The sequence below is a fragment of the Acinonyx jubatus genome, chromosome D3 (assembly GCF_027475565.1).
Source record: "Acinonyx jubatus isolate Ajub_Pintada_27869175 chromosome D3, VMU_Ajub_asm_v1.0, whole genome shotgun sequence".
Lineage (NCBI taxonomy): Eukaryota > Metazoa > Chordata > Mammalia > Carnivora > Felidae > Acinonyx > Acinonyx jubatus.
The window spans coordinates 8563276-8589118 of NC_069392.1; the positions used below are offsets into that span (position 1 = coordinate 8563276).

General features: G+C 40.9%; 1 protein-coding gene across 1 annotated transcript; it reads right to left on the bottom strand.

Annotated features, from left to right (window-relative positions):
- Positions 1 to 648: 648 nt before the first annotated feature.
- PPP1CC (protein phosphatase 1 catalytic subunit gamma) lies at positions 649 to 21444 on the bottom strand. The gene is made up of 8 exons (XM_027043797.2): positions 21187 to 21444; positions 10373 to 10504; positions 9172 to 9402; positions 4902 to 5006; positions 3295 to 3518; positions 2952 to 3086; positions 1931 to 1991; positions 649 to 1040 (listed from the first exon to the last, which is right to left on the bottom strand). Exons 1-8 carry the CDS (start codon positions 21239 to 21241, stop codon positions 970 to 972), a joined length of 1014 nt encoding a protein of 337 aa, XP_026899598.1. The 5' UTR covers positions 21242 to 21444; the 3' UTR covers positions 649 to 969.
- Positions 21445 to 25843: the final 4399 nt, after the last annotated feature.

A 25843-nucleotide genomic window follows, 5' to 3' on the forward strand; every position in this document is an offset into this window, starting at 1 on the left:
ATGTGGAATAGAAAAGTACAAGAGGTCAGGGGGTCTGACCCCCCCTCACCGACTGAGGAGCATGGGTGGGAGGAGAGGGAAGATGAGATGTGGCCAATGCCTCAGGACCAAAGCTTGTTAGTGTAGAGAGGAGACTGGCCCCCAGCAGCCCTGTGCTTTTCCCTCCACATGCCAGCACTGGCTTAAACAGCTTCTTCCTCCAATTCTGAGGTGAACCAGTTTTTAATAGGAGAAAGCACTTTGCAAATGACGTGCTCTTCACCCACTTTTAATGTACTTTAAGAAATTAATATCCACTTGACACACGTGTGACACATGTAACATGACACAACACCGTGTTCCATACGAATTAGGGAAGGGAGAAGAGAGCAAATTACCGTGCATGCTAACACTGGTGGTTGAGCCCGAGAAAGCAAACAGTTGTTCAACTGAGCCCACGCCGAGGGAAAACCATGGATGCAGGGGACACTGCAGCTCACCAAGCCCCACCCCTCCCGAACAACACGGAAGGATGGCTCAATCTCATCACCCCACTTCAGAAACGCAGCTCCATCCAGGTTAGACCACCACAAACATGAGCATCCGTATTAGAATCCCTCTTTGCAAAACAGACTATTTGAAGGAAAACAAATCCAAATTGAAACTGTGTGGTTTCCAGAGCAATTTATTCATTAAAATCTATTCAATATGCCATCAACAGTTCTCCTGGGTGTATTGTGCAGATAAATAGACACTGAGAGAATTTAACAAGTTCGTCGTTTAATAAGTCTGAATTCATTTTCACCACATGGTATTGTACACGGTCATCTGTTGAAACAGATTTCTTTTTAACAGATTAAGTTTAAAAAAGTCATAGATACTGTGAGTTCTGTATAAATTGGTGGATAGTAAGTTAGTTCCTTTGTTTTGACTTATAAGCCTCAACTTCACCGCAGAATAAAGAATGCAGGCCAAAGAAAGCATAATCGGTCACTCGTATAGAACAGTATTGTTTCTATAATTTGAAGCTTTCTGAATGGACGGGTTCAGGCCTGATGTAACTGTAAAAAGATTACTTAATGAATAGACTATATGGAAATTGTACAAAATGTTATTAACTTTAATCATTAATAGCTTAAACAGCACTATGTTACTAATTGCTATTCAAAACCAAAAACCTGTTTTTGAATCCCAAGTGTGGTGTGTGTACATAGCCACGCCACCTTGGACTTAGGGGGTGTGTCAGTACACATTTCAACAGAAACTTTGGCTTTAGGAAAGAGTCACAAACATTTAAAATAATGGCTTTAATTGTCATTTTGAGTATATGGTAGGGGAAAGTGTGCTTTAATTAAATATACATCATACCAGTGATGCTGGCAAGGTTGAGTTAATCCTAATGACAGCTATAAAAACTAGTTTGTACACGACAAGACAATGAGAGAAAAAAGCAATCCCTTTGAAACAAAATTTAAAAAAAAATATGTTCACAGTGGTTTGTATCAACAGTATGTATTTTATGACAATAACATGTACAGACTGAGCACCCTAGGGCTCTCTTTATATTCTAAAGAAAACAAGCATTTACATAATTCATGGATTGAACTAAATTTTAAAAAGATCAATTGTACACTGACCCCTTAGACAGGATAAACTGTCCTGGGGTGTACAGCTTTAACACCATCATTAAAGTTGTTTGCAAAAGGAATAGACAATTAAAAAACAAAACATTTTTTCTTGGGAGTGGAGAGTCTTTCATTTGCTGTTATAACCAGCAAATGCCATTCATTAACTCAAAAAATGGAAGGGGGAGCCCACAAACACACTATTTGAGCAAGCTGACCAATACACATTACAGTTTTAAAAATGAAGGTTATATACTATATGTTACAAGTCCCAACTAGGCAATGTCAAAATGACATCTATTTCTTTGCTTGCTTTGTGATCATACCCCTTGGAGGTGTTACAGGTCTCGTGGCATTCGGCTTCTTTTTCTCTGCAGGCTTTAAAATCTGCAAAGATTCAAAATATGGTGCATTTTAGGAAATATTCTCAACCGCCCATCTTAAGATTTCTTAAATCTCACTCAAATCTTTGTTCAGAAACGTTTTTGGCCATTTAAAACTGCCCCCAAAACTTTGAAGGCCCCACTAACATATTAATATAAGCCAAGCTGACGTGAACATTTTGGTTAAAAATGTTATGATGAACACATTAAATCCATGGACAAATTATTTTGTCTCTGGATAAAATAACAATTTTCTGAAGTCAGACCTTGTTAAGTACCTTCAGGCTATCCCTTCTCACACAAAGGAGGAAAGTTCTTTAGAGAGCAATGTTTGAGTCTCTCAATCTCTGGGAGCTGCAAGTTCTCCCAGTTAATTGGTAAAACAACATTTTACTGCCACTTGACTTCAACGGCTTTATTTGTGTTAATGATTGGGCTAGGCTAGCTTGAAGCTGTATAAGTTTAATCGTAATCAGTGAATGAGAAAAAGATTCAGGCAGACTTTACATGTAAACGATGCTTTTGCGCCAAGTGAAGGCCAAATGATGTCATGGACAATCAACAGGTTTTGTAGAAATGAGAGCAGAGTGGTGGGAGAAGGGAGTAATCACACAGCACATTTGGCACCTGGCGGTTAGTTCTATTCTCACGTACAAGTGGTGATTAATTTTAGCTGAACACACTGATGTTATAGTTTCAGATTTATAGTAAAGAAGACAGGAAATTCTTTTTACCCCACTTAAATAATGCAAAAACGTTAAATTCAACACTGCAGGAAAGGTTCTCTGATAATTTTTTTCCCTTAAAAGGGGTCCACTCATTACCGAGTTAGGACAAACACTGGTTACAGGAAAGTAAAAATTGAGTCTATTCAACATAGATGAACAGTAGGCAGAAAGTAGTCTTTTTAAATCAGTAAAATTCAGACATCATAAGAAGCAGCAATGTTGAAAACATCCTCTACCTGAAAAGAACACATTAGAGTTTCGTCCACACTCATCATGGCACCTGCATTGTCAAATTCTCCACAATAATTGGGTGCAGAAAACAGAGTGACCAACTGCCTCTTTGCAAAAAATTCGTATCCATCTTCAACCACCTTGGAGAGAAAATGTTTTCAGTATAAGTAGGTGTAAATTGTAGGTGAGTAAAACCATTTTTCAGTTTCCCATTGAGTCTGATATCCTCTAGGTCACTTGCAGAGACATTTTGTATGAATAAGCAATACCTACCCACTAAAATCAACAAGGAGAATCTGTGCTCACACACATGCTGTTAAGTGTACATGTAAAATTCAAAATCAATACCTGATGGGCTCTACATATAAGATCCAAATCATGCTTATGGAGAAATTTTGCAACCACTTCAGCACCAAATGTGAAGGACACTCCTCTGTCATTTTCACCCCAGCCTAAGACATCTTTATCGGGGTCAGACCACAAAAGATCACAAAGAAGACCTTGATCTGGTACATCAGTTGGTCGCATAATTCGCCGAATCTGCTCCATAGATTGAAGATCTGGTGATAAACCTATTCAATGAGATGAAAATTGAAGGAAACAGAACTTTAAAAAGGATGTTTGCACTTTAACGGTTCCATTTACTTACATAGAGATGCAATGACTCTACCTGGAAGGCTTAAATTAAATCTACGGTTAGGATTTTTTTCATGGCTATGCTTTCTTATTTAGCTTTGGTTTAAGAAAAAAAAAACAAAACAACTCAACTGAAAAGGCACTAGAATTTATTATATGCACCAATCTGTGGGGCACATTATGTTTAAATAGTATAAAATTAAGATCCAGTGATTTAAAAACAACTACTCTTCAACTCCTTTGATGATGGTAGTGAACAGTGTACATTCTAGATTTTACTACTGACCATTAGTAAGGACTGGGTGTAGAAGGTGCAGATACTCAGGTGTGATAAGCTTTCCAGGGAACCTGTGCTGTCCAAGGACCGTTGAATCTATCAGACCAGTTCAGATGTAGCTGACTTTCATCTGAGTCTAAAATCACATGCCCAGGGGCTCCTAGCTAGCTCAGTGGGTGGAGCAGGAGACTCTTGATCTAGGGTCGTGAGTTTGAGCCCCATCATGAGGATAGAGTTTACTTTAAAAAATAAAATTAAAAAATTTAAAAACCATATGTCCAGCTCTACCAAAACCAGTTAAAGTATAGGAGGGCAGGAACAATGGCTTTATTAAAATGTATTGTTTTGGCTCTCTGATGGTTATCTAATTTCTGACTATAGATGAAAAGAAATTCTTCTTGCAATTACTACTTCACAGAGCACAACCACTGAGGAAAATCCTTTTAAAATCCAAATCAGGGCACATGGGTGGCTCAGTTGGCTAAGCATCCGAATCTTGATTTTGGCTCAGGTCATGATCTCATGATCTGTGAGACTGAGCCTTATATTAGGCTCTGAGCTCTCAGCACAGAGCCTGCTTGGGATTCTCTCTCTCTGCCCCTCCCTCAGCTTGCACTCTCTCTCAAAAATAAATAAACACTAAAATAATAATAATAATAATAATAATAAAATAAAAATCCAAGTCATAAAAATTTCTGGAGGATCAAAAACAGACCAAGGAAAGTCTACTCACATTTTCAGTGTTCTAGAGGATCTATAGTACAGCATATTAATCGTACTTCATTTTATATTTAAAAACACTTTCTGCTCTATTTTCAAGTCAAACTGTTACAGAGCCTAGAATTCCCTGTAACAAATCAATTTCTTACTTTAGATTTCTAGTCAAATGATCCTGGATGTGCCAGACTGGACCCATGATACAACACATCAGTAAAGGAGAGTTCAGAGGAAGTCATCCCAATGACAACTCATAAATGTCAAAGTGTACACACACCCTTTAGAAGGAACAAAATCTATCTGGAACTAAAATCGGCCCACGAACCTCCATGACAGCAGAATATCTTCTCATCCACGATGGCTGCTATCGGTAAACAGTTAAAGCAGTCTGTGAAAGTTTTCCATAGTTTAATGTTATATCTTCTTTTACCTGTGAAAATTTTAGGATGGTTAAAAAGAGACTGGTGTTCTATAGGTTCATTCTCTCAGGACCATTTCTCCCAAAGCAAGGTGCTAATTACCTTTTAAGTAAACAAAAACTATGCTTTTATTAAAACCCCATTGGAGGTTTTTAGCAGAACTAGATACACTTTAAAATTCCATAGAAGTTTGAGATCAGAATCCCAGATGCAACGATTAAAGATCATTAACCCCCAATAATTATTTGGTAGCACCTACTCTGTTTGAAATCTAGTCTGTTTTGTCCAATCTCAACCCATAAGTAGCTCCTGTGTCTAAACGTAATTATGAACAGATCACACATGTGTCATTACCATCTTCCTTCTGTGGAAGCTTCTGAGAATTAACACCCATCCTATCTCCCACTATCATCAATAGCCTACTGGTACCAGACAATTCCTAGTCCTACATACTCTAGTAGCAGGCACAAATGACTTATAGGGGAATACAGATTTACTGCAGGCACCCCAGGATAACCGTTCCTACAACTGCCACAAAAGCTCACGTTCCCCATAGACACGATGTTACAGGATGGTTATATTCCCTCTACCAGCCCTGTGTTCCATACATACTGGAGTCACAGTGTGATCTGGACAGAGCATGTCTTTTAAGGCACTGTTCCCACAAGAAAATCATATTCTGAGTTAAAGACCTACTCATAAACCTTGGAAGCACAAATCTGTCAGAACTGGATTGAGAATGGCCCAATTGTTGGGTGCCTTTGTCTCCTGTACTCTCCATACCAGAAAGACCAAAGATCAAAGCACAATGTTCATTCCTAAAGCCAAGTTTGTCCTTCGTCTCTTTTTTCCTTTCTTATTCTAGGGACATCTACAGGTTTAAAGCTGAATGTTCTTTGAAAATTAGAGACTGGCCCAAGCAGCAGGTTCCTGAACCACACCTTCCACTCTAGTGCAAATCAAGTCGGGTATGGAATTTAGCAGAGTTTGGAATGTAATGTAAATTCAACAAATACTTGACTTCTCCCTCTACAGAGGAGGACTGTCCTTTTTTCTCATAATAGTCTATTTCTCTGCACCTGGGTATAACTCTCACTATGGTTTACCCTGTTTGTATTTCTTGGGCGGTCACTAATTCCCTATGCCTTATCCTCCTTCATTGGAGGTTTCCAAAAGCTGAATAGAATTCCTCTCTACAAAAGGCTGAAAGGGAACCTGTTCACAATCACCACCTCCAATTTCCAATAATGATAATAATGGAAGAACAAGGCTGGGCTGGTCCTGACCTCCATTCATAAAAGTGATTTGGTTCTATCTCCCATTTCCCACTGTATCTCTGAAGGACCATCCAATGGCTCACTTGGATTTTTCCTTTGCCCATATGCCGCATCTGCCAGTGCTGACGAACCCTCTCCCTTCTTAAAGTCTGCTCTGCTCCCTGATTTTTTATTCATGCAACACACTCCAGATTGTCTTGCAGAGTCCTTTGCTATCTTTGTTGGTTTCTTCAACAAAAACGAGGATTCTTCCTTCTATTGCCTCTGAGCATCTTAACTAAGTCCTGGGGCCCTGTTTTCTCTTCTCTCTACATTTCCTCTCTCAAGCTACTTCACACCACTAGGAACATCTGGCTCCAGAAAGGCTTAGCCTGGATAAATGCCAACGTCTCTTCAAGCTTCCAAATCTGGGGATTCTGAGCCAGAACCCCTAATGCAGTTTCCAATTACTACAGATCAGACCATTTTCTGGTATCAGAAAAGGGTAACACACATTCACATCTTATCTAACAACAGATACCAGGACTGCAGTCATAAAACTGGGGTGGGGGTCAGGGGGAGAAACCGTAGTATAGAAGAACGCTTATTATACTTGTGAAATAAGCCTAGCACTTAAAGCAGTGGTTTTAAATTGTTCCATGAAAGTCTACATTTCAATAAAATTTTTCATTATAATTTAAAATAAAATTTTAATGAAATTATCGAGTTTTTTTAAAAGTCTGCAAACCATGAACTGAAGGCCACCTATGCCAAGGACACTTTTGTGCTTGCAAATAGACTAGACGGCAAGTTATACCTGCCTGATGGAGGACTGGGGGGAGCATGAGCACAGAGTCAATGAGTCTTGACCAAACAAGAATCAAAACTGATTCCAACCATCTAAAATAACTGTTAAAGTCCTCTGCATTAAATAGAAACTGAAAAGGACATAGCTAGTATCCTCACATTTGGATATATGTCACAACAAAGAGATCATCTGGATTCGAACTTCATCAATGAAAACATCAAAGTACTTGCTGAATAGTGTATAAAAGGAACCTTTTTTTTTTTTTTTTTTTAAATTTGAGAGCGAGCGAGCGCACATGAGCAGGGGAAGGGCAGAGGGAGAAAGAATCTTAAGCAGGCTCTATGCCCAGGGCAGAGCTTGTGAGATCATGACCTGAGCTGAAACCAAGAGTGGGATGCTTAACTGACTGAGCCACTCAGGTGCCCCTAAAAGGAACTTTTCTAAAAAGTAGCAACTATAGCAAATATCCAAAACACAATTTATAAAACTCGCTGCCTCTCATCTCACTACCTTAGGAGTAATAACTGCTTTACTAGTACTTCTCTGATAGACTCACTGTCAAAATTAAACACCTTTCTTGGGTACCTGACTGCTTAGTCAGGAGAGCATCTGACTCTTGATCTTAGGGTGGTGAGTTCAAGCCCCATGTTGTGTGTAGAGATTACTTAAAATAACAACAATAAACCTTGCCACAGACTCAGTTGCCCTGGTCAGTTCAGAACCCACAAGATTTTTCTTTGGTGATCCCTCCCCACCTCATCTTACCAGATGGGTCTCAGGGCCTTAGACCACCAGGCAAGTATACAATTGTGGGAGAGGGTAGGCAGGAGTAGGAGAGCTAAGTCTAGAAATGTAATCTTTCCAGCAGTGCACTTCTAACAAATGAGCTATGTGGAACTGAGATAGAAAAACACATTACAGGTTATGACTACAGTCTAGGGGAGGGCCACAGGGACAATTCTTTACTGATCTTGTTATCATCACTGGCAAATGCTAGTAACTCAAATTCCTCAACCACCTCTCTCGTCCAAGCCTGAAGCCTCTCCTAGCACAAATAAGCACAAAAGGAGGATGGGGTAAGGACTCACACATTTTTTAAAAAAACATTTTATACTTAACACTACAACAAAAACCTCCACCGAAACTGGCAATTTTTAAGGCTTTAAGAATCTTGGTTTTTGTCAATTACAACTCAAAGTGCACCTTCAATTAAACAATCCAAAATGGATAATATGTGTAAAATATTACACAAATAAATTTTTGTTTGTTTTCTAATTTTTCTTTCTCCTTTCAGCACATTTTAGGATAGTAACTGGCATTTCTCCTGGGTGCGCATGTGCCAGAAGGAAAAAAAATACAATATCACAAAATTTAAAAAGCAATTATTTGGGGGCGCCTAGGTGGCTCCATTGGTTAAGTGTCCAACTCTTGGTTTTGGCTTGGGTCATGATTTCACGGTTTGTGAGTCTGAGCCCCACATTGGGCTTCACGCGGGTGGTACAGAGCCTTCTTGGGATTCTCTCTCTGCCCTTCTTCCCCCACTCTCAAAAATAAATAAATAAACTTAAAAAAATAAAAATAAAAAGCAACTATTTGTGTATTTCAAGATACCATTTATAAGAAATATCCAGAAAAGGCAAATCTATAGACAGAAAGCAGGTCAGTGCTTGCCTGAGGCTGTGCTGATAGTTGCACAACCTTATAAATTTACTACAAATCACTAGGACAGATTTTATGGAATGAAATTATATCTCAATAAAGTTGTTAAAAACAAAACTATCTATTTGGACAGGTTCTCAGAGTTGTACTAAGAATTAAGTTATCTGTGAATTTTCACAAAAAATGATCTTAAAGAAGTCATCACTGAGACCATTACTTCTTAATCTAATAATCACATCATAAAAGAATCTAGGGCATTATTATACTGCAGCAGCAGTTATTTTTCTACCCCAAGAAAGAAAAAACTATGATAAAAACAACTAATAGAAAACACGAGAGACTGTAACATTTCATCTAAACAGTCATAAATCCTAACAGAAGTATGTGATAGTTCAATTTATGACCAAATATCTCAGTTTAAGTAACTCTTCCTTAGAGGTAGAAAGTACTTACATTCATCATAAAATCCATAAATTCTATTGATGCTGGCACATTCATGGTTTCCTCTGAGAAGAAAAAAATTCTCGGGATATTTGATTTTGTAAGCCAGTAAGAGGCAGATAGTTTCCAATGACTGCTTCCCCCTGTCCACATAGTCCCCAAGAAACAGGTAGTTGCTTTCTGGCGGGAAACCACCGTACTCAAAAAGTCGAAGCAAATCATAGTATTGCCCATGGATATCACCTAGAAACAAGAATTGTGTTACACAGTAACTTCATACTTCTTGTTCAATCCACTAACAAGCTCTGGAGAGACCATCTTTAAACACTCCCTGCATAATGGGATTGATCTGTAATAATGAGAGTTAAATTTGATGGCTAACACTAATTCCCAATCTTGTATTATATTTCAGTTCATTTCAGTTCAAGTGAGCTTTCCTGAAAATTTTAAGCATATGTATATGTCCAGAGTCTCACACAAAACTCAACTAATTAAGAATTAATTTTGTGGAAAGAATTATTAATGCCCAGACAGGCCTTTCTGCCAAGTAACATCGCTTTCCTTTCAGGTCGGCTGATCGATATCAGACCTCTGGCAACTCGGTTCGCAGGGACTGTGTCAGCACAACTGCTGCACTGCTGCTGAGCCCTGGACCGGGGTGAACAAAGGCACACACACAACACCCACCAGTTCATTCAGCTCTCAATTTCTCCCTGCTAGATAACGCCAAAGAGCATTTTACTTTAAAAACATCCATATAATAAGCTTTATCAATGTAGTCAAATATGCTAGAATATAGAACATTACTCAGATGAACTTCAGTTTTTATACAGATTATCTGCATCTATCATGTAGAAACAGATGACAAATGGCATCAAGGAAGGTCTATTTTTAAGCATAACCAGTCTTACTTTAAGCTTAAATAGAATTCTTATATATTCATATAGTTCAGACCTTTTCTTAGCTCTCTATTCAGTTTCATCTCCTTTCTGTTTATATTCCTTTAGTGAAATAGTTTTTAGAAAATCTGAAGCACATCTAAGTAAACTAAATCCATTAATGGTACTTATTCAAAAGCTAAAATTATTTAATTTTAAGTAGTTCCAGGTTATTCATAAACAGCAAATGATTCTGCTGGGTAATACAAGCTCATCTCTATATCCTTGAGTCAATCAATCATATAACCAAAAGCTGTTCATGTGCCAAAACCTACCACATATTTTGAGTGGTGCTTCAAGTTCTAGTAGGATAGGCTGACTGAGAAAGATCTCTCGGGACTTTAAGCAGAGTCCTCGGATTTCATTCTCCTGTAGCTGGACATTCTTACCAGGCTTGGACCCTCTCACTGCAGAGAAGAAAAACTCCAGTTAGTCAAATGAAGTCAAAATCCAATTTACCAGAAAAATTACAATGATCTGAAAAGGCACAAGTTTTAATGAGGAGTCAAAAACACAGTTTAACTGGCTTTCTGACTTGACTCTATTTTCTCAACACTTATAAAGAACATGGTTTTAATGACTAATTACAACTATAAAATCTTAGACAGGATTTCATCATTTAGTTACATCTTCTATACCAAGTTAAGACTTCTTATGCTGTCCTGAACAAGGAGCCACGCTCTGTATGAATACTGTTAGAAAAGGTCTTCCTTGCAGAAATCAGACTCCCTGTGGCACAGCTCGAGGCCTCCGTTTGCATCCAAGCCACACAATTGGCTTGTTCACCTGCAGCCTGCCCACCAGGCCATTGCTTTTTGCCTTGATCTTGTCTTCTCTTCTCCAGCCTTATAAATGAATCAGTATGTGTACAGCAGGGGGTTTCAGAGATTGTCATGTTACTGAGTTGGTTCTAAGAATTTCTTGTTTTAAAATGTGAGATCGGTAATGCTCAGAAGCCTGCCCCCATCAGTGCTTTTCAAAGGGTGATAGGTAATCTATCTTCTTAAGAGTTCTATGAAAAAATGTAGGTGTTGTTTGCATTTCACTGAAACACACTTTAACGTTCATTGTACATATTTTGCCGTGCAACCTCGGAGCCTGCATCTGTGAATACAATCATGACCTTACAGGGCAAAGGATGTCCATGAATGATGTAAGGAAGGTTTCCTAGTAATCTGAACAAATAAAAAGAAAAGGGAGAAAAGAAAACATGGGATAGTACTAGGTGTTGCCCACATCCAGGCATTCTTGTTGGAGTTCTGTTCACTATCAAAGTTGAGCACTCCAGCTCCATAACAGTTAATTTATCAGCAAGTGGGCAGGAAATGAAATTTTGTTTTGATTTCAGTTGTAACAGATTAGACAGTCACTAACTACAGATTAAAGAATTGCTAATTTTACCTTAACTTTACAGTTATCCAGTGGCCTGGTTAAATACAGGGATTGATTATCCTCAACTTGCAATCAGTCCTAATACTCGTTTTGCATAAAAGACTAATGAAAGCAGGCATCCTATGAACTACAAGCGAAGCAAAAACAAAGAACCAGACTAAATACAGAATGTTACGTCACATCCCTCCACCATTAAACCCAGTATAAAATGATTTAGTTTTAGCAAAACCACAAAACCCATCAGATTACATTATTGTTGCTAATTTAGGGGTGTCTGGGTGGCTCAGTCAGTTAAGTGTCTGACTTCGGATCAGGTCATGATCTCACAGTTTATGTGAGAGATCAAGCCCCATGTTGGGCTTCCCACTGTTGGTTGGAGCCTGCTTTGGAGCCCCTATTTCTGTCTCTCTCTGCCACTGACACCCCCCCTCCGCTTTCTCTCTTAAAATAAACAATTATAAATAAATAAATAAAGGTTGCTAGTTTAAATTTCATCAGTTTTGGAGGCTTTATATTCCAATTACAAAATCATTCAGTCTAATAGCTGAATAAAAACAGTAAGTTTAACTGCTTTGTTCTGTAAATATCTGATGTTACAGAGTGATAAAAATTACAAGTAAAAAACCCAATTGTCTGTTGAGAACTTTTTTCCATTAAAAATGCCTGTGTTAATTGGGTGCTCAGTCGGTTGCGTCCAACTTTGGCTCAGGTCATGATCTCACGGTTGGTGAGTTTGAGCCCCGCAATGGGCTCTGCACTGCTAGTGCAGAGCCCACTGGGGATTCTCTCTCTCCCTCTATCAAAAATAAATAAATACACTTAAAAAAACGACTATGTCCAAGTTTGAGAAATACTGTCCTAGGCAAAGCCATTCTTCAACCTGAATAGCCACTGAAACCCTGAGTTCTCTGAAGAAACAAGTTTGAGCAGAAATGGAACACTGTGTGGAGGGGGTTTTATTTTTTTCAATGAACGACAGTAAACAAGAAAAGATGACAAGAGGGAAGGGCCAAGCTCTTGAAGCACACAATGAAGAGAAAACGTTAAGGGTGAGCAATGGACTGGGAGCCGGCCCCAAGTTTCTGTATTAGTTCTAGAGCCTGAACAAATCACTACTTTGAACCCCAAAATATGTAACTGAAGTAAACAACTGCCAGTCTCCTTCTGATAAAAATATTACGAAATGAGAAGCAACGAAGAGGAAAGCTCAGTAATGATAACGTTTGAGGGAAGATATGGAATAGACACACATATAATACTACAGCAACTGAGCAACAAAAAATGGTTTTTCCAGAACCACAGTAATTTTCTCTCTAGATACACACAGTGAAGAACTCAAGAAACGCTCCTGATGGAAAGACGGTGGGATTCCTGTTTCAGTGGCCAGAAAACCCCAATCATTAGCAATTATACCACAAGTCAGCCAGAAGTTTGGGCAGACAGCCCAGCAGGAACTTTATTTTTGGCTAGGAGGGGACTCCTAGAAGCTTCTGGTTTTCAACCTCAATCTTTTCAGCAGAGCCCTTTAAGTCCTCCAGAAGAGTATGCAATAATAACTTACACCTATATAGAACAAAAGCTATACTTTTTATAGGAGAATGCTATCATAATAAATCAGTGCCATCAGATTAAATCAATCTTGTTAATATAAATTTTACTGGTTTTGAAGGCTTCCCACTACAACCTTCAGACATAGTTTATGTTAAGTTTTCTTGTTCTGTTTTCCTGTTTGTCCTATGAGTGGAGTGTATAGATAAGTAAAAAGCAATATTGCCGACATTTAAAAATTATCCTCTACGTGAATAAGGATTAACTGCAGTTTTTCCAGAACAGATCAAGAATTTATATCTGAAGGACAGTGCTCATTAAAAATAACATGGCCCTGTGGTGCCTGGGTGGCTCAGCTGGCTAAGCCAACTGAACTCACAGTTGGTGAGTTTGAGCCCCGCATCAGGCTCTGTGCTGACAGCTCAGAGCCTGGAGCCTGCTTCAGATGGTGTCTCCCTCTCTCTCTGCGCCCCCGCCCCCAACACACTCTGTCTCTCTCAAAAATAAATAAACATTTAAAAAAGATAACCTGGTCCCAAGGCTTCTTGAATTCCCTACAATTAGCTCAAGGAATAACATTATAAAAACGGAAACTCTGCCAAAACCACCATCTACCAATTGGCAAATACCTGTTCATCCTTCAAGGACCGCCCTGGAGAGCCTCTTCTGTCTACCTCCTCTCCCTTCATAAGCCTACTTGCTTTCTGAAATGCTCTCACGACACCTGGACACCACTCAGCACACGTCATACTTAGTACTTTGTACTGTGATTGCCATTTCGCTTTCACCTATTCATCTGAGCCTCCCGGCAGACTAGAAGCCCCAAGACCACACCACTTGCTCAGCAGTGTACATGCCACCGCCAGTATGTGGCAGGTGCTCAAAATTTGTTGTGTGAATGAAACCTGGATAAATCTCTAAGCGCTGATGACTTGTGGTATCAGAATTAAACACGCGTACCAGACTACATACTTCTGATTAGTTAAAAAAAAACCAACAACCCGTGTCTGTTCTTTAAGTTAAAAATCAATAGAGTCATTTTCCTATCAGCCTTTAATAGAGCATTTTTCTAGTTGTAAAAATCCAGGATTACTCTTAAATTTCAAGTTGAAAATGATAACAATTAGAAGATAAAGATTTCAAAATGTGTTTTAGCAAACCAAACGCACACTGGATATTTCTTAAAAATGGCCATATGGCAGGGGGTGGGGGGCGCCCAGGGGGCTTAGTCAGTTGAGCTTCGACTTGGACTCAGGTCATGGTCTTGCAGTTTTTGAGGACTGGTTTTTGAGTTTGCGCCCTGTGTCAGGCTTGCTGCTGTAAGCGCAGAGCCCACTTTGGAGTTTCCCTCTCACTCTGTCCCCTGCTCTCTCTCGCTCTCTCAAAAATGAAAGATTTTTTTAAAAAATAAAAAAAAAAAGATGGCCATATCGACCAATACCACATAAATCTACTTCATTATTTTCGACGTCCATCAAATAGAATTACTTACTAGTTGTAGATAACATTTACTAAGCACTCACCATGTGCTGGGCACTGCACTAAAGGGCTTTACGCTGCCATTGAATCCTCACAGCAATCCTATGAAGTTAGGCTCTCACTTCTGTTATAGCCTGGGAGAGGTTTAGTGACTTGGTCCAAGGTCACAAGAGCTTTTAAGCACACCGGGCCCCAAAGAACTCTAGGTCTAGTGGTGCTTCTACCATACTACTTTCCTCCCAACTGAGGATTTGTTCTTCTTTAACTTCCAAACCAAAGGAGCTTTTATAGGACCAACTATCAAAACCCTAATATATGGTCACTGCTCCCTAAGAAAGTTCCAAGATGGGATATAAAATCATAAGGCATCCTTACAAATGAGAAGCATTAAATCAGAACTAAATTAGGCAATCTGTTAAAACTGTCAATACTTATTAACTATGCTTCAAACATTCAAGAGAATAGGTGTAGAGTATCTACTATGTGCCAGACCCTCTGGCGGATGCTGGGGATACCCTGGCAACAGGATGGACAGGAACCTTAGCCTTTCTCTTGTGGAGGACATGAAAAGTAAGACCAACTAGGTAACTGCATCTTGTTATAAATGCTACAATGAGAACTCCCTCCCCCCCCCCCCCATAAAGATTATAAAACTAAAAGGTTTACCTTAAGGGTATCTTCAATATCATTAAAAACACAAAGGCTTTTTAAATAAAAATATCTCTATTTTATCACTAGTAGCTACAAAGAGAATTACAATGCAGCTCTACTCAATAAACATCAGTCGATACTTACCTTGAGGTTTAAAGCCCTCACTGTACTCTGTGCATAGTGGGAGAAAGGTTCATAAAAAAAGAGACCCTAGGTGGAAAATTCAAGACTTGTCACCCCATGTCACCTTCTTAAGTAGTAGCCAAGGTAAGCTCAAGTAGTAAATATCAAATTATTTCAACAACTGCCAAAGGAATCCAAAATATTCCAACAAATAAGAATTCCACTTTCCAGATGGAGTGTTTCTCATAAAGACAGATGCTAGGTGCATGGAAATCAGTAGGTATTGTGAACATGTATAGGTTAGTGACCAAATACATTAATTTAGACCTTAAACATACAACTTTGTAAACACTTTTCCCTTTACCTGGCTAGAAAAAAAGAATTCTGAAAAATGCATCATGGCTGTTAACAGCAAAGGCTGTTCTGTAAAAACTTATCTATTTATCTGGCAAATCACTAACATGAGCATATGATAAAAACTTCCATGCAATTTTATCAAACTGACAAAAACTTGAAATAATAAAAAGAATGTTTTCGGTGATTATTTGCAACACCAGCTTTTTCTTACAAGTAACACTAACTTTTCTCACAGCTTGCCAACAAGCAAAGTAGAGATGAAAACTATGCAAGGAAATTTAAGACTACTTTGGGATTATTTATGAATAATAAAAAGTATTCTTCTTGCTCTTTAATAGAAGTCCCTTAATTGTTGAGGGGCGCCTGGGTGGCTCAGTCAGTTAAGCACCCGACTTAGCTCAGGTCATGATCTCACAGTCCGTGAGTTAGAACCCTGCGTCGGGCTCTGTGCTGACAGCTCAGAGCCTGGAGCCTGCTTCAGATTCTGTGTCTCGCTCTCTCTCTCTCTGCCCCTCCCCTGCTCATGCTCTGTCTCTCTCTGCCTCAAAAATAAATAAAAACATTAAAAAAAAAAAGAAGTCCCTTAATTCAAAGTCTTACTGAAGGAACGGCATACACAAAAAAGCCCCAGATGAATTACAATGAAGTTTTAGAATCTATGAATGACACAACCAGCAGAAAAATAAGCCAACACAGATTTTGCTGTTTTAAGATAATCTTATTAAAGCAGGTGGTAATCATATTCACTGCAGTGACAGAATCAATAACTTCACTAAATAGAAGACAGATTTAGGAAAGGAAGACTTCAAACCAAGACAAACAGGGAATATTTGCAACATTAAAACTTTCCCACAAACAACTGAATTCTTTTCTGCAAAAAATAGAAAAGACAAAAATGTTATCAAGAATCCTTTGGTTTTATTGCAAAGTCACCAGGAGGAAGACTTCCCACTTTCGGGCCATCTTAAAACTGTTTCCTCACTATACCCTCCCCTCATTGACTTTCCTAACTGCTGCCCTTATACTTTGGCCATTTTTAAAAAAAATTATTTTATTGAAGTATAGGTGACACACAATGTTACACTAGTATATACTTTGGGCATTTAGTGGTGATACCAATTTTCTCAAAATAATCAGGATATAGTTGCAAAACACTTATCTACTTGCTCTCAAAATATTTTGAGTTTTCTACACCTAGAGTGAACCCAGTTTATTGAAAAGCATTTATCTTTTCAGTCTAACAACCCATCTTGATAAAACACTACTAACTGGACTCGAGGTCTGACCCTACATTTTATGAGTGGTTTTCATTTTCATAAGCCTTAATATCAGTGACACCCATTCCACTCTACACAAGGGATGCCTGCAAATTTTAGAGCAGTGGAGAATTTGGGAGATATCAGGTAAATCAAGACCACTAAGTAAATCATCTGTTCCTACATGCTTTGGATACAGGGGTCTGATCTTAAAACTTAATAATTCATCCCAGAGTTCCACAAAGTCCAAAATTATGAAATCTTTCCTTATTCATCATGAATAAGATTTTTCCACAGTTTTGAAGCAATTCACATCAGAATATGGTCTCCTTCACATATCAATCTTTAAGGTCTCCTAATAGCCCTGATTTGTAAATGAAGTGAATGAAATAGTCAAGTTGGTATAAAATCAGTACCAACCACTGCCTTGCTTCAGGATCAGTAATCCTCACCTACCTCAAGTAAACTGGCATTGGCACACATTTTTGCAGAACAGGTCAAAGATTATTATAGGACTGCAGCGTCAAAGACATAAAACAATCTCACCAACTAAACTCCACTTCGGCAACAGATTACTAACGCGTGGCCCAGCACTGTTTCCACCTCACCAGCTTGGGAGAAGGAAAGCCTGGCCTTTGCTCCCGTGGCTAACATTCCCTCAAACACAACATCATGACGCACACCATCCTGTTAACATTTCACTGATGCCTCCTGCTACTGACAAACAAGGGGACACTTCAGGCATAAGGAGAGCAATCCTTTCCATGCTGTGGGTTAGGACTGGTGCAAGCTTCAGTTCGTGTCTCCAAGAGATCTTTTTCTCCTGCCTCACAGGAGAGGGTGAGGCTTACTGCAGACACGCAGTAGCGGGGACAGCAGGGAAGAGCAGAGGTCTCACAACAGACTTCTTGTAAATTAGGGAGTTAGTGACACAAACTTGGGTATCACTGTCTTTATCAACAAAACGCCCTATGGTAACTGCTTCCAAGAAAAACCTGTATCGTTAAAAGCATGACCTATTAAAAAATAATAAATGCAGAGGTCTCATTAGAAAAGATTACTTTTGTTTTCTTTGATCAGAATTTTACTAGCTGTATAAACATGTTTCATATTACACCAAAGAGCTAAACACACGGGTCACTGAATTTTAGAGAGTATGTGAACACTATTTTCAGATGAACTCTTACACATCCGAGGATTAAAGTAGTAGGCGCTTTCTGAGGGCTGGGGCAGAAGTCATTATTTAAACACTAAAGTAAGTAGGACAATTATGCAAAGCCTGACAAAGTCTTGCAGTCTGACAATGGCCATCTTCAGAGCCAAGATGCTTTTTGCAAATCAAGATGTGAAATGTTACACTGCCTGCTATGTAAGAAAAGTACCAGCCATCACTGCTCCCTGAACCAGCTCACTTACAAAGTTAAAACTCTGCCCTCTCGCTTTTCTCTAACATGGTAGGAATATCAGACCAAACCAACACCTGGCTTATTTTCTCTCTAAATCTCCCAAGTTTTAAGGTACAGGCAATTAAATAATTGAATATTAGTTAAACTACGAGTTTCAAGTTTTATCACCAGCAAGGCAAACAGCCTGGATAAAGCTTCCGAGATGGATCACATAAATGATGCCTCAGCTAAGTAAAAACAACTTAAGGGTTTAGAGTAGAAAACAACTGCCAAGCTGTACTCTAAATCAACACGCTGTTTTTCTTAAATAAGACCTCGCTTTGAGTTGCCTTGTCAGTACTATTACTGAGCCACTTCTCAACTAAGCTTGCACAGTCTTTGACCTTTTTATTTTTTAAGTTTATTTATTTTGACAAAGAGAGAGAGAACACGCAGGGGAGGGGCAGAGAGAGAGAAAGAGAGAATCCCACACAGACTCCACACTGCCGGTGCAGAGCCCGACATGTGGCTCCATCTCAGGAACAGTGACATGAATGCTAGAGTCTAGAGTCGGAGGCTTAACTGAGCCACCCAAGCGCCCCCAATCTTCCACCTTATATGAACATACAAAAAGAGATCACAAAACTCCTATTCCATTGTCAGATATACTTACACCTTAATTAAAATTCTTAGGGGAAAATGTTTTGGGGGCATTACCCCCCAAAATCACAAAATTTATTATCAACTTCTAACATACATACATATATATATATTCACACACATATAATCTCCTCCCTCAATGGATCATCTTCAACCATTTCTCTGCCAAATTAACACTGATGAGAAAAAAGGGAATTTAAGCATATAGTACTGTGCAGGTAGCCCATTCCGAAGGCATTAAGATACAATGCTTTCTTATATTAATTTCAATGAAAAATGAAATAGTAAAAAAATCCAGTTTTCAAGTGCAACATAACATGTAAAGAGGAACTATTAAGAAATGATTGATCTCATTTTAGATGATCTAAGTTCATTAAGGTAAATTTCTTAGCATGATTTTAAAAATAAGATTGAAATGAACAAATCTCTTATGTGAATAGAATTACAGGCAACATAGATCTTAAGTTAACAAGACTTAAATGGTTTTAAAGTTCTGATGATTCTAATCAACACAGATTCCAATTTTTGTTTCCTCAGTGAAATAAAGCCCATCTAATCTAGAGACACATAACCCTGCACAGACAGAAGTTAGATTTAAAATGAAAATATTTAATAAAAAGTTCCTTTCTTACTGCAAACAGTTTTAATTGGTTTCTGTGGCCTTATATAAATCAAAGGACTATATTAACTAGCATGAAAATACAGTTCTTATAATAAATGTCAAGTACTTAACGAGTGACAAGTTTTTCACACAATGCACTGACATTTCAGGGATCCTTATACACATTCAGTGAGGTTTTCCTTTAAGAAGGTATAAAAGTAAAAAAACAAAACAAAACAAAACAAAACCCCCAAAAAACCCCAGCACGGATTAAGATATTCCCAGGGGTTTCATTTTAAATGACTTATTTAAAAGACCTGCAAATTCTAGAACCAGAGTTACCCCAATTGTTCTTAGTCTGGACTCCATCCCTCAAGCATTTACAGTGCACTATTTTAAGAGGACAGTATAAAGGCAAAAAAGCAGTGAAAACTCAGCCAAACCTACATTATCCAGCGCCCAAATCAAGAAAGAGATTTGAATTCTCCCAAAGCCTCAGAAAAAGACATTAGCATTAGACCTGGAGGGGGTGGGGTGGGGGGATTCACTTCCGCGACCCTCTTTGAAATCCAAACTTCATCGGTCTCCCAGGTCAGTATCAATCGACTGTCAGGCACCTCAGGAGTCTCAGGTCAACCAAAATCCAAGCTTTCTTTTAACCTCTGCCTAACCGCTGAGCAGCTCCTTCCTTCAGACACAAGGTGGGTTGAATGTAGCAAGTTCTAACTCCTGGCTGCCTGGGTTTGAAACCCGACTGTCACTAATGTGTGACCTTGGTCAAGTGACTTAATGTCTCTTGTGTTTTAGTTTCTTCTGAAAAACAGGAAAAAAGACCAGCACCCACCTCTCAAGGTTGTTGGGAGAATGAAACTGCTCTATGTCTGACACATAGTAAGCGCTTTAGAAACGCTGACTACTGCTATGAACCTAATTATGAGATGAATGCAAAGCCTCATTAATACACAGCCTGGCACAACCGGAAAGATAACGAAACTGTCACCATCGCTGGTTTCAGGTTCAGTGGCACGTTCAGAAAAGAGCGCGGAGACCTCTTCAAGATAAGGATAACTTAAGAAGAGTATTTGGGAGGGCAGGAGGGGATGAGTTCCAAGATCCTCCGGAGATATGAACATTCGTCACCAAGTAATAAGAAAGGGCCGCCCGACACCAGCCCCACACAAAAATAAGCAAGACAGGAAAGAAGCCCCCAGAGCCGGTGGAACCCACAGCCCCATCAAATTCCCTTCCGAGAGGACGAGTACCAGAAAGTAAGGAACACGCCGTCCTGCAGGTCGGACCGGGTCCCCCAGCCCTCTCGCCTCCAAAGACTGGTCCCGTTTGCGGGGCGCAAGGGGGTACGGACCGGAAACGTGGGGGTGGGGAGCGGAGTTTTCAAATCTCTGGGAAGAAGGCTGCACCTCTGAGCAATGAATGAACGGGGCCGGGAGGGTCTGCGGGGTGGGCCGAGTGCCGGACCCCGGCCGGCCTCCCTCGGGCTGCAAACCCTTGGCGCCACGAGCCAACTCGCGGGGCTCACTCCCCTCGGCGCTGCAAGCCCAACCGGCCTCCCAACTCCCCCTCCCCCGCGAGCCCCCGGGGCGCCCGCCTCCCCTCAGCCCGTCTGCCGACCCCTTCACCTTCCAGCAGCCGTTGGATGATGCTGTCGATGTTGAGTTTATCTATATCCGCCATCGCCTTCCCACCGCCGACCCTCCCGCAGCGGCGCCGCCGCCGGCTCGCGCCCGGGACTCACACCTCCTTTCCCACGCCACGAGCACAGAGGCGGCGGTGGCGGCGGTGGCAGCAGCCGCGGCGGGTCCCCCCCCCCAACCGCCCCGCTCCCTGCTTCCTCCTTCTCTCCCCACTGGAACCACGAGAAGAACAAGATGGCCGCCGACTCCTTAGCCAGTCTCTGTCGGCGCACGGATGCGCGCGGCGGAGTGCAGCGGCCCGGCCGGGACTTCTTTATGGGCCATAGGGCGCGCGGGAGGGGGCGGGACCAGAGTACGGGAAGGGGGCGGGGCCAGAACGCGGGAATCGGAGAGGACGGTTGAGCGTAACCGCGCTCCCGCGCGGGATCCCTCCGCCAAACGGGCCGAGCAAATAGGCCCCCTGGCGGGAGCGGGAGCTGCAAAGTTGCACGCGGGAGTTGGAGATGAGGCGGTAGACGCAGGTGTGCGCTCCTAGGTTTGCAGTCTCCGCCAGATACTGTTCATTAAGCTAGATGTTTGCAGACTTGGCCATGTGGAAGCCCACCGGGAGAAATCGGGGGTCCTGGGATTCACCTCCTAAGATAAATCTGGGGTGGAGGTGAAGACCGCATTAAAGAGAAGTAGGTTGATTTATTTTGGATTCAAATTTGATGGGATTTGGGGGCAATGACAGATTCATTTGGCCACTAATTTAAAAAGTCGTCTCCCAGATAAATCAAGAGGTTAACAGTTTTTCATTCTGAGCGGTGGGATTATGGGTATTTGTATATTTTTGTGTATGTGTGCGCTCTGTAACTTTTACGTTTGGGAGAAAATGTTTTTAATCCACTCAAAAATTTTTCATCTTTCCTGTCTTTGGATTATCTTTCTTGAACTCGGGAACTTATATAATCACCGGAACGGTTACCCTGATGTAAACCAGAATGAAGGTGACCAAGCGTGTGCAAGCAGATAAAGGGAGAAGTTGCAGAATTCCCGCGTCGGAGCTCGAGGCCGGAAGAGAGGAGCGAGTTTGCAGAGGCCGGCAGTGCAGTCAGTCCTGTCCTCTGCCGATATCCTAGGAAACTTTGGCCCGTTCCCCTCGGCTTCCCAGTCTTTCCAAGTGCACCCCTCTCCAGGAAGCCCCCAAAATATGCCTCCTCCGAGGGCTCCGTGTCGCCTTTAGCTAGCTTTGGAAGTGCAGTCCACACTTAGCAAAAACATACGCTCTTTCCTGACCTTTACATTTGCCTGTTTCCTCCCGCAGCATTTTACAGTTTGCAAAGCTCTTTCCCAATCCCTGAGAAATTAATTTTGTTTCCCAAGGCATTCGGGATGCACATCCCATCCTCAAATGCCACTGAGGTTATTGCACCACCTGGGCATCAATCCTTGCGGGTATGGGTGTCCTCCCTGGGCTGGCTTCTTGCACGTGGACTTGTGGTCCCATTGCTGCTGGTGGGGTGGGGGTGTGGGGGTGGAGTGTTGAAGTTCAGGGTTCCCCCTGCTTGACTCAACTACCAACTCCACTTTCCCCAGTCTTAAGCTCATTCCCTCGTGCTGTAGCTCTGTCCACCAGAAGATACACAAGTGTCATTTTTCAGCCTAGGGCACAGGGCCCAGTTGGTGACATTCAGAGTCGATGCCCAGCACTGTTGTGAACAGCTGGCTGTTGAGGTCAGGGTGGCTCTTGCTGGATTCTAGGAGACTTTGGGCTCCTCCGGGGCAGGGTGCATCATGGCAATGGCAATTATCACAAGAATATGAAAGACAGCGATTCATTCAGCAGACAAATATTTATGGAGCACCTACTCTGTGCTAGGCATTGTTCTAGGCTGGGAAGCAGGGGTGAGTAAGATAGACAAGGCCCTTCTCATGGAGAGTCATCTAGTAAGCCAGACAGACAATAAACAAAGATGCAAATAAAAATGTCAGCTTCTGATAAGTGCAGTAAAGAAAAAAAAAAACCAAACACTGCACTCATTTTCTTAGTATGTGCCAAAAATGATCTCATCAAATCCCCAGGACAATCATCCCCATTTTACAGGTGAAGAAAGTGAGACACAGAGAGGCTAGGTTGTCTTCTGAAGGTCACACAGCTAGTAAGTTACAGAGCCAGGGCTGGGACTCAGGACAGCTAAAAACCAAAGCCCTTGTTCATATGGAACAAATCACCATTGTGAATGCACCACACCAAGCACAATCCTGACACGTAAATGGGGAACCCAGTGAAATGATCTAAACATGTCTCTACCACAACAACAGTGCCATGATTTTCCACTCACAAAATGGCAGGTATGTTAATATCTGTTGACATCATCAGGGCTGCAGGAGGAGGACTTCGGACTGGACTGGGACATAGGGAGGGCCTCTATCCACGTGCCATTCTTCACTGGGCAACCCCCCTGGAGTCCAGTTTTGCTGGCATGTGTCTATGCAAATTAGCTGGCTTAGAGCCCAAGAGTGGCATCAGCTCACAAAATAGGTCTGAATGACTCCCAGAAACCAGCTCTTGGAGGAAAGAGCTGATTGGCCTTTTTCTGCCATTATGGATACTAATGGTCTCCCAGAGGACTAGCAGACAAGTATTTGCCTGAAAGGCTACTGTCTAATAGGTGGAGTCTCCTCTCTATGCCTCATTTTGCCTATCTAGAAAATGAAGATAGTGGATTAAAATGTGCTTTTTGTGTGTTCTTCCTTGGGTCCACAGAGCTTTTTTTATGGAGCTGCTGGAAATGATGGGGAACTGATGGGGTTCTGGTCCCTCATCCTTTGCATCAGCCAAAGCAGAACCACACTACACGCTAAACGATCAATGTTAAGTATCACTACTATTATCTTTTATACATTGAGTTTCCATGTAAGAGGGGCTGTGGCCAAAATGTCTGAAAACTCCATGGTATTTCTAGGGATACTTTAGCTTTAAGGAGAATTCAGGCACCATGAAATAATTAAGCCAAGTGGATGGGGACCATGGTGAACTGGAGAGCCCATACCCCATCCACCTAAGGAGCGGCCACTTTCACTTTCAGTCTGTTGAGGCCATGTGGGAAGCATGCCCAGTGTGGCCAGATCCTCTGAGTTTTCAGGAGAATTTAGGCATATGGGTTTTTATGTGAAATGTTCCAATTTTTAAATTGGTTGGTCATAAACTCAAATCCTAAAACACTATATGAGACTGACAAAACCTATCTGGACTACATTTGGCCCTTGGCCAATAATTTGGAACTCTGTTCTAGGATGTAGGGGGTGAACTCTTTTCCCTCCCTTATCCCAATTTAATGAGCATTAGGATTCTTGTTAAAGATACAAAGAAATAGTGTTGATGAGGTTTGCCAGTACATCTGGACCCCCCGCCTGGATATTCTGGAGGTTTTGTGCAAAGTCAAGAACCATAGGAAAAAATATGGGTGAAAACCTTTGACAAAGGTCACAGTTTTGTTTCAATATCCTGTGGTATTACCAATAGACACTGGTATTCTTTTTGGCAAATGTTCACTGGGGCCTTACTCTGTGTCAGGTACCATGTGAGAAGCAGGGGGACACAGCAGTAAGCAATCCAACATAGTCTCTGCCCTCATGGAATTCTCAGTCTAATGGAGAAGATAGACGGGAACAGAGAAACCAATCAAAGAAGGTAATTTCAGAGGGTGGTGAATTTTGTGAGATAATTAGAAGAAGTCATGTGACTACATAAGAGAGGGATTCTTACGATTTGACATTTGAATCAAGATCTGAAGGATAAGGGAGAGAGTCATGGTAAGAACTACACAGGGAAAGAGAGCTTTCTCAACAGAGGGAACAGCAAGTACAAAGGTCCTGAGGCAGGAACAATCTTCCAGCTTTGGAAGATTGAAAGATGGTCAAAGGGTCTGGAGGATAGTGTGAGGGGCGAATGTTGGGAGGGAGGTTGAAGAAATGGGCAAAGGCCAGACCACTCAGGGCTTAGTAAGCCATGGAAAGAAACTCAGATTTTATACTAAGCCTAGTGAGAAATCACTGTAGAGTTTTAATGAGAGCAGTAACATGATCTAATTCATTTTTAAAAATAAGCTTTTTATTTTGAAATAATTTGGAATTTACTGAGAGTTGCAAAGATGATACAGAGTTCGTGTATACCTTTCACTCAGTTTCCCCTTAATGTTAGCATCTAACCCAACCATGGCATTGCTCTTAATTTTTTAAGACACCTATATCATAAAGAAATGTTGGATCAGAAAATACATAACAGGGGTACCTGGCTGGCTCAGTTGGTAGAGCATGTGACTCTTGATCTTGGGGTTGTGAGTTCAAGCCCCACGTTGGGATGTAGAGATTACTTAAAAATAAAATCCGTAAAAAAAAATATTGCATACGTTATTACCCAGAGAGCATTTTCTCCTAAATATGATCTGACTTCGTTTGAAAAAGACCCCTTTGGTGTCTGTGAGGATAATGGACTAGTGGGGTAAGAGTGGGCGCTGCAAATCAGGGAGGGGGCTGATGAAAAATATGGAATCACTGCTCTGAGCCTCCTTTTCCTCATCTTCAAGATGGGGACAATATGACACATCTCAGAAGGTTGTTGTGAGAATGTACCTTCAAATGTACTTGGGGAGACAAT